The sequence below is a fragment of the Nerophis ophidion genome, linkage group LG04 (assembly GCF_033978795.1).
Source record: "Nerophis ophidion isolate RoL-2023_Sa linkage group LG04, RoL_Noph_v1.0, whole genome shotgun sequence".
Lineage (NCBI taxonomy): Eukaryota > Metazoa > Chordata > Actinopteri > Syngnathiformes > Syngnathidae > Nerophis > Nerophis ophidion.
In genome coordinates, this window is record NC_084614.1 from 46,272,003 (window position 1) to 46,282,392 (window position 10,390).

Consider the following 10,390-nt stretch of genomic DNA (forward strand, 5'->3'; position numbering starts at 1 on the left):
GAGTGGTCCAAAGTTATGTTTTCAGATGAAAGTAAATTTTGTATCTCCTTTGGAAATCAAGGTCCCAGAGTCTGGAGGAAGACAGGAGAGGCACAGAATCCACGTTGCCTGAAGTCCAGTGTCAAATTTCCACAATCGGTAATGGTCTGGGGTGCCATGTCATCTGCTGGTGTTGGTCCACTGTGTTTCCTGAGGTCTAGGGTCAATGCAGCAGTCTACCAGGAAGTTTTAGAACACTTTATGCTGCCTGCCAAGGACCAATTTTATGGAGGTGAAGATTTCATTTTCCAACATGACTTGGCACCTGCACACAGTGCCAAATCTACCAGTACCTGGTTTAAGGACCATGGTATCCCTGTTCTTGATTGGCCTGCAAACTCACCTGACCTTAACCCCATAGAAAACCTATGGGGTATTGTTAAGCGGAAGATGCGAGATGCCAGACCCAACAATGCTGAAGAGCTGAAGGCCACTATTAAAGCAACCTGGGATCTCATAACACCTGAGTAGTGCAACAGACTGGTCGACTCCATGCCACGCCTTATTGCTGCAACAATTCAAGCAAAACGAGCTGCAACTAAGTATTGATTGCCGTACATGCTGAAACTTTCCATGTTCATACTTTTCAGTTGGCCCACATTTCCAAAAAATATTTTTTGGTACTAGTCGTAACTAATATTTTAATTTTCTGAGATACTGAATTTGGGATTTTCAGTAATTGTCAGTAATAATCATCAAAATTTAAAGAATTAAACATTTCAAATATATCACTATGTGTGTAATGAATTGATATAATATATAAGTTTCACAATGTGAATATAATTACTGAAATAAATCAACTTTTTCATGATATTCTAATAATATGAATTAGTACTGTACTATATATATATATATATAGTACAGGCCAAAAGTTTGGACACCTTCTACTTTCTATCCATTTTCTTTAGTTTCATGTCTATTTACATTGTAGATTGTCACTGGGGACGGCGTTGCGAAGTTGGTAGAGTGGCTGTGCCAGCAATCTGAGGGTTACGGATTCAATCCCCACCTTCTACCAACCTAGTCATGTTCGTTGTGTCCTTGGACAAGACACTTCACCCTTGCTCCTGATGTGTCTTGTTGAGGCCCCTTGCATGGCAGCTCCTACCGTCAGTGTGTGAATGTGTGTGTGAATGGGCGAATGTGGAAAAACTGGAAAAGCGCTTTGGGCTCCTTAAAAAGGGGTAGAAAAGCGCTATACAAGTACAACCCATTTACCATTTGAAGGCATCAAAATATAATGTAAAAAAATAATATAAAACATGTTTTCAGTTATGTTACCTTTTTTGTAAAATACTGTGGAGGGACGGAGCCGAGGAGCCGACAGCAGGCTCGGACAAACGATGATCCGGCCCAAAATGGCGGCGAGAAGGCGGAGCATGCAGCGAAGTAGAGAGGCGGGGCGCACTCCAAGCGACGCTGCAGCCAGCCGAGTCAGGTGCGTAAACTACACACCTGTTCTCAATCCCATCATCTTCTGCTGCGAAGGAGGATCACTCGGGGAAGAAGTAGGAGAGAAGACCACGGCGAACGACGACCACGATCACGACGAGAGAGACCCCGAGCAAGATGAGCCCCCGCAGCAGACGCAGACACCGGCCACCGAAAGGTGTGCCGCGACCAGCAGGAAGAGCCCGCGCGCTAGAAAGTGGCGCGACCGAATGGCCAGAAGACGAAAGGTTTATTGAAAGAATAAACACAAGTCAAACCTGCTATGATGCGTCATGTATCGATCGGCACTGCAACCCACACGATCCGGGTTGGAGACCCGTCACAAGTACATAAATCCACATGTGTTCATTCATGTTTTGCTGCCTTCAGTGACAATCTACAATGTAAATAGCCATGGAAATAGAGAACACGCATTGAATGAGGTGTGTCTAAACTTTTGACACGTACTGTACAAACGCATAACCCTTCAAGCTAATTGTTTTATGCGCATTCTCTATGTTTTGTATTATTGCATTATTTTTTCACAAACCAGTTCAGGCACCACTTAAGCTATTACAAACTCGCATGTCAATATTTGGCGTAACACCAGGATGCGGAGATTTGAAGCAACGGGCAGGTAAAAAAGAGCAAAAGACACCAGGGACATTGGTCACTCTAGACCAGTGGTTCTCAACCTTTTTTCAGTGATGTACCCCCTGAGAACATTTTTTTAATTCACGTACCCCTTAATCAAAGCAAAGCCTTTTTGGTTGAAAAAAGAGATAAAGAAGTAAAATACAGCACTATGTCATCAGTTTCTGATTTATTAAATTGTATAAAAGTGCAAAATATTGCTCATGTGTAGTGGTCTTTCTTGAACTATTTGGGAAAAAAAGATGTACAAATAACTAAAAACTTGTTGAAAAATAAACAAGTGATTCAATTATAAATAAAGATTTCTACACATAGAAGTAATCATCAACTTAAAGTGCCGTCTTTGTGGATTGTAATAGAGATCCATCTAGATTCATGAACTTAATTCTTAACATTTCTTCACAAAAAAATTAATCTTTAACATCAATATTTATGGAACATGTCCACAAAAAATCTAGCTGTCAACACTGAATATTGCATCGTTGTATTTCTTTTCACAGTTTATGAACTTACATTCATATTTTGTTGAAGTATTAATCATTAAATATATTTATAAAGGACTTTTGAATTGTTGCTATTTTTATGATATTTATTAAAAAATCTCACGTACCCTTTGGCATACCTTCAAGTAAACCCAGGGGTACACGTACCCCCATTTGAGAACCACTGCACTAGACAAACAAACTAGAGTTGCAGGAAGGCAACACTGACAGATAAACCCTCCCCATTAATGATCAGAGGCTTGTAAGTCCCCTGATCACTAATCAAGAGCAGGCGTGGAGAACAGCAGTCAGAAACAGTGGTGAAGTCACTGCAAAAAAAAATCAAACAGGAAGTGGAATAAAAAAACAGAGCTAGACAGAAAGAAAATGCTTAATAAAAGGAAAACAAGAAAAAAAAAAACAAGAACTGTCACGCAGATGATCAGTTTTTAGAGCACCAATTTGGTGCTGATATTGGTTAAAATTTTAACAACACCCATTCCTACTGTCGGATACACATTAAACATGGAATTAGGAAACTAACTTGAAGTTCCACTGCAGAGAAAATGGCAACATTTCTGCCAGCCTGGACAATCTATGTCCCAGTCACAGTCGCCGCCACTGGAATGAGAGCCATTGGCTGCCGGACAAGATCCGGGTTTGCTTGTGAACTCCTCGGTCCGGTTTAGAGCTATATTCAGAGAAAGCAACATCTTACAAGTGACATCATCAGTCAACCATTGATGCGGCGCACTTACGCAGGGCACAGTAGCTTCCCACTTGCACGTAACCATGGCAACATCTGGTCACCGGCGCCGTCACTCTGCGCGGTACTCCGTCAGGTGAACTATTCTGTAAGTTTCACTGTACATGTCGTCCAGGACAACCAGCCTCCGCAAGGTTTTGTCGCGACATAAGGAACCTCCCGCAAGACAAGGGAACTCACAGTGAGGGTCCGATTGTACGAACAAAGATGGTAGCCAGATGGAGAGAGGCCTTTTCCTACAGTGAAATAACACTGTTTGGTTTTAGGCACAAATGATCAATGACTAATGTCATAAATGAGTCATACCTGCATCTTGTTGTCCAGTACAAAGAGCCAGGAGGGCCAACAGGGTCCAAACGATGAGCATCCAACGCATTTTCGTCATCATTTAAGTCATTCATTTAACGGCAACATCTTAGGCGCTTGTTTTCTCTGCTGGGTTATGCTGAGTCACTGGATAGATGTACTGAAATACTCAATCCTTAGGGGGGATTCTTGCTCCCCCGCCTCCTTCAGTTGCTTCTTAATCATGGATGAGAAAAACACAGCAGCGAACATGTTTATGATGTGTTGGACTTGCAAAATATTCTCATGTGTGTGGTCAATACAGAGCAGCCAAAAATGGTGAATAAGTAAGAGTACCGTTACTTTAGAGTAGTCTTTATTTATTTTTTTCGACATGCCCCTCCTTGGAGACACCAACACCATATCATGCCCGCCCCACTAGGGCTGGGCGATACATAGAGTTTGTATGATATATTTTTAAACAAGATATGAATTAAAAAAATATAATATCGATATAATTTATTTCACGTTAAAATGACCAAACGCTGCTTATTTGTTGGGTTCCTTGTTCTCTCCCGCTTCCCACCCCATCTCATGGGCTACTAAACTCCTCCCCTTCCTCCTTCCAAGACATGCTTGCACGTATAAGAACATCCATGATTGGTTGGTTGTTTACTACATGCTTGCCAACCTTGAGACCTCCGAATTCGGGAGATGGGGTGTGCGTGTGTGTGTATGTGTGTGTGTGTGTGTGTGTGTGTGTGTGTGTGTGTGTGTGTGTGTGTGTGTGTGTGTGTGCGTGTGTGTGTGTGTGTGTGTGTGTGCGTGTGTGTGTGCGTGTGTGTGTGTGTGTGTGTGTGTGTGTGTGTGTGTGTGTGTGTGTGTGTGTTGAGGTGGGGGGGCAGAGGGGGGTATATATTTTCAAGAATTTCTGATATATATATATAATATATATATATATATATATATATATATATATACACATAATACCTTCATGAATGAGTATATCCGTTCGGCCACCGTGTTCAATGGAGAAGTCTGATCTACAAAATTTGCAGGCAGCATACCCCTTCCCCTTCGAGCTGTCCTGGATGAACTGAAATTATTTTGTTCCGATCATTTTGGAACTTGCAAGCGCACTTCTTCTTCTTACTCCTCATCGCCATGTCTCTTCTTCGTTCTTCTGCTTCGTCTCTGTTAAGTTTTTGGACTATTTGCTGTAGTTTTGAAGCAATGCATGATGATGTGTCAGTGTATTAACATGCCGGCTAGAATAAACACGCGCTTGTCACGTGTGGCGGGTCGGGTCGAGGTTTGTTCTCTTGGAATGCAGGACGGACAGCTACGGACGACAGCATGAGGTAGGAGATGATTATTTAATCATACAAGTACCAAAAAGACAGAATCAAACAAAGGAAAAACGTGCCTATCGCACGGAAAGCTAAGGTAACAACTTAGCATAGAATCAAGAACAAAAATACACCAAAGTGACAGTTGCATCCCGCAAATCAATGAAGCCAACCCGACTGTGGTGAGCAACGTGAATAAATAGCTCTCTGATTAGTGCTCAACAGCAGGTGAACATGCCGAGCACTAATCAGAGGCAGGTGAAACCAATTAGCACCCATGGTAACCAAAACAAACACCCAAAGTGCACAAAACAGGAACTAAGGGAGTCCAAAACTAACAGAACAAAACATGATCCAGACCACGGATCATGACAGCGCTGAGAAATAGCTCCGTGCCTGCCTACTTTATGGGTTATAGTTAAACCTGTGGATAACGGAAACATATATTAATCTCCTTTTCAGGTGAGAGAGGACGCTAAAGGCAGTGCCTTTAAGGCACGCCCCCAATATTGTTGGCCGGGTGGAAATCGAGAGAAATTCGGGAGCATGGTTATTTTTGGGAGGGGCGCTGAAATTCGGGAGTCTCCCGGGAAAATCGGGAGGGTCGTTAAGTATGGTTTACTATGATGATTATCGATTGGTTGAGATTAGAGCAAAGCATTAGGAACAAGCCAATCAGAGGCAAGATAGGGTGGGTCATGGAACCAGGGAGAGAAATCACAACATACATCCCAAATGACAACAAAAGAGTCGGGGAAGAGAAGAGGGAATTTTCAAGCGAGCGATTTATAGTTTTATAAAAAACTAGTGGAAAATTTCATAGGGATTCTCTTCTTTAGATGTTTCTTTTGGCGATGTAAACGACGTCCAGGAAACCCACGATGCGTCTACTTGGCCACATTTGTGCAAATGTATGTGTCTGGATAAAACATTCATTTGAGTTGTTTACCATGTAAACCCAAATTATGACTGTTCTCCAGTTGCATATTTTGCATGAGAAGCCCTGTCAAAAATGTATGCCGAAATGAGGGGGATCATAGATATCCTTTTTTTATTTTCCATCCATTTTGTACCGCTTATTCCCTTTGGGGTTGCGGGGGGCGCTGGTGCCTATCTCAGCTACAATCGGGCAGAAAGCAGGGTACACCCTGGACAAGTCGCCACCTCATCACTACTCAGGACCTTCGTACTGTGAGGCAAACGCACTAAACCCTCTTCCACCGTGAAGCCCGAGATCATAGATGGATCATTTTATTTATGTTATGTAATTCTGTGCTGATTGTACAGTTTGTTTTCTGTGCTATTAATACCCATCTTGACTAACTGGTCAATAAAAGTGCCACTGACTGTTTACAGGACAGTTGTCCTTCAGTTCCATTTCAGTGAATATCGCTCAAAAATGAATATCTTTGTATGCATACTTTTACTGGAAACTATATCGAGATATATATCGAATATCGACTTAAAGTAAAAATAAATCGAGATATACTTTTCCGTCCATATAGCCCAGCCCTACGCCCCACTATATAAGAAGTACCGGTCTAATGGTTAGACAACTTTAAAGGACATCTGTATTTCATGTATGCAAGCATGTTTTAGCACAACCAATAAAGGGCAAACAAGATACTTCATCATATTTCCTGGTTGAGCCTGTTGATTAATTTGAGCAGTGCTGCCACCTAGCTGGAGGCTAATGTATCGTTCAAGAATGAAAAAAGACACAATACTGAAAGTCTCTCGGCATTTAGGCTCCCCATGACCCAGAGGGGCCCGCCCCACTATTTAAGAATAGAAATAAGCTTTGTTGTTCGGGCCTTGTCCCAGTGTACCAACATCTCATCTACCCTCTGTTTGCCTGCAGTGCAGCCATTTTGTGCCAGGCAACATATCCATTGTGGTCAGTCAGCACTGCAATGTTGTCTTTTGCTCGTGGGGTTTTTAGCCATTTTACAAAATTGTTAAGGTTTTGCCATCTTAATGTGTCCGAAAGAAAGCAATGGAAAAGTGATGTTGTGGTTTGAAACATTCAGAAAGGATCCACAGCGTTGTCGAGACTCCCTCCAAATCACCCACTTTCTTTGGCTATTCTCGTTTACATTGTTCCTTATGGAAAAAATTGCTTTAATATACAAACCAACTATGTTTTAAATTGAGGTTCCACTTTATTACTGAGAGTGTTCCAATCTGGGTCTGTTTCAGCCCCAAAAAAATGTCTCTCATCCATAATTTCCAATACAAGCAAACCTGCATCGTGTATACTTGAATAATTCTGGATAGCCAGTAAACATCTAAATTTCTTCCAATAAACACACAAGGTTGGTCTTTTCTTCTATTTTAGTCAAGTCATTTACAAAGGGAAACATTTGTAATAGGTGCCCTTCATTGAACAATATTGTAGTCTAAAACAGCACCTACTTATCAAATAATTGTAGTTGAATATTACTTACACATACAAAGTCCTTTCACTTGATCAAACCTTTGCTAAAATTTGTCACTACAAAATAATAAATGTATGGTTCTTGCTGATGTCCTGATGGACAACACTCAATGCTTCAATATCAGTATGGTATCGAAAGTGAAAAACTTTTCTGAGGACAACCATACATTACACTCTTTTTAGAGTAGTCTTTTCTAATAACTGCCAGGTCTTGTTTTATTTTTGATTTGTTTAATTGCGATGTATCTTGCTCTTTGTATTGTTTCCTGCTAGAGCAGTAAGTGTGTCAACACCCAGGGAGATGTGCTGAGAAGAGAGAAGCCATGGAGCGTCCCCAAAGATGAGCTTTCCACGCAGGTAACCATGGCAGTACCAGCCTCCTTGCGTATACTGTACACTGGATGTCATATGAAGAAGGATTTTGTCATTAAACCCATAAAAAATATGTCATTATGTGTGATTAAAACAATTCAGAACCTTCATACACCGACTGATTTCTGCATCAGAGAGAAGATAATGTTCTTTAATAAAATGAGCCTAATTAAACATGCTCCTATCCTAGGGTTTTGATTGATTGATTGATACTTTTATTAGTAGATTGCACAGTTCATTACATGTGTTACCACTAAATGGTAACACCCGAATAAGTTTTTCAACTTGTTTAAGTCGGGGTCCACATTAATCAATTCATGGTATTTCATTAGGATGCCAGATGAACGGTGCAGACTAAAATTAATGTTGTGCAATCTTTCAAACCAGTGCTGAGGTAGAGTTTTCTGATCATACATAAGGAAAATGAAGACTGTGCCACGCCTTATTGTGTCACATGGCGGTTGCTCGGTTGTGTTGCTGAGAGGGGCAGGCCTGTCAGCGAGGTAAACATATTTTCTCCACTGATGTTATAACAAGCATACTATTGTAATTGTCCCTCCCTACAGGATTTCAATGGTTTCTTGTATAAGTTAAAGTACCAGTGATTGTCACACAAACACTAGGTGCGGCAAAATTATTTCCTGCATTTGACACATCACCTTTGATCACCCCCTGGGAGGTGAGGGAGCAGTAAGCAGCAGCGGTGGCTATGCCCGGGAATAATTTTTGGTGATTTAACCCCCAATTACAACCCTTGATGCTGAGTGCCAAGCAGGGAGTTAATGGATCCCATTTTTATAGTCTTTGGTATGACTCATTTAGTGTGATTTATGCGGCCAAAAATTTATTGATTTCAGTGTCCTTCACAGAAAAAATGTTTTGTAATCCATAGAAATATTTTCAACCAAAAAGAACAACCTTTTGCAACCCAGAAAAATATTTCTGACCAAATAAATTTTTTGCAACCAAGTAAAAGATTTGCAACCAAAATGTGACACTTTGCATGCCCTCTGACGTGTTTATTTTTGCTACTCCTAATCTTGTTTCTTGTTTCCTTCCTTACTGGAGATGGGCAGAGCCACGGCCCACACCTGCTTGCCATTATTGGTCTATACCAAATTTAAGGTAGAGGCGTGGGATTGTTGCTACTGTAGGATTTACTGCCCCGTGCTAAGTGTCACTGTTTTTGCTGTTATTCTAACTAATAATATCGCGTGGCTTTTCTTATATTTTTTTTTTCATTTGTGTGCCACTAGTTGTTTCATGTCTGTTTATACTTTTTGCCGATACCCTGACACCTCCCTTGTTGTCTTCCCCAGTTGACATTCCTGATACGTCTTTGGAAGACTACTTATATTTGGTATATGCTTCATGGCTGTTATTAAAATATTTTGACTGCAACAACACCCCTGTTCTGCATTTAAGGTTCCAAAACTGAACAAAAGATAACACAAATTATATATATATATATATGTATATGTATATGTATATGTATATGTATATGTATATATATATATATATATATATATATATATATATATATATATATATATATGTATATGTATATATATATATATATATATATATATATATATATATGTATATGTATATATATATATATATATATATATATATATATATATATATATATATATATATATATATATATATATATATGTGACGTGCAGTCAGGGGAGGCGGGGCCTCACGTGCCATCATGGAAAGAAAAAAAATGTAAAAAGAAAAAAAATATATAAAATTGTTATATGTATCCAGTGATTATACTTTATAAAGTTATTTTCCATTTAACTTCACCAGTTTTAGATTATTTTTATTCAAAATCGCAGAATTTTCACATTTGCCGTTCAAATACTGAGAAGAGACTTGCGGTGAGTCAGCAGCCAATTGAGCCTCCCCATGGATTGCGCAATGACTCGGCTAACTGCTGGCTGCTGTGCAGTGAGACCGTATTGCTATATGAATTATATTATACATTTCCATAGTTTAGTTAGTTGAGGTGTATAATATACAGTGTATTTTGTCAACAACTGTGTAACATATTTCTTGTGCTGGACAATCATAAATCGGTTGCGAAGACGCACTATGTGAGGCACCTGTTCTCCCGCCTCCTGGTGGTAGAGGGTGCTAGTGATCCCAGTGATCATTCTTGCGAATACTATGCGGCAGAAGAAGTGACAACAAGCTACAGTTAGCAAGTAAAGTGCAGCGGCAGCGATCGTATATTTTTTCCTCTTTTAACATGGATGATTACATATCTAAAATAAAACTGTTTTCTAAACTGGACTTTCAATCGAAGCAGGAGGTAATAATTAAAGGAAGACCAACGCCGGAGCTAAAAGGTCTGCTTCAGACAGTGATTTCCATCAAGACAGAGAGACTTTTAAAACCGAAGAAAGATAAGGAAGACTTCTATAAACAAGTTATCGATGCTTTTGTTCAGAAAGAGCGGCGCATGGACTTCATTTATAAGTAAAGGTAAGACCATAATAACGTTTTTTAATCAAATGTGCTTTTTTGTATGCTACAGTTTGTATGTGTAAATAATGCTGGTATA

General features: G+C 40.0%; 1 protein-coding gene across 1 annotated transcript in view; it reads right to left on the minus strand.

Annotated features, from left to right (window-relative positions):
• Positions 1-3,748, minus strand: part of umodl1 (uromodulin-like 1) — a 66,031-nt gene extending 62,283 nt beyond the window's left edge. Inside the window, 4 exon segments of the mRNA XM_061896429.1 lie at positions 3,151-3,297; positions 3,365-3,467; positions 3,469-3,608; positions 3,679-3,748. Of these exon segments, the coding sequence (XP_061752413.1) occupies positions 3,151-3,297; positions 3,365-3,467; positions 3,469-3,608; positions 3,679-3,748 (460 nt within the window).
• Between the last annotated feature and the right edge of the window lie 6,642 nt (positions 3,749-10,390).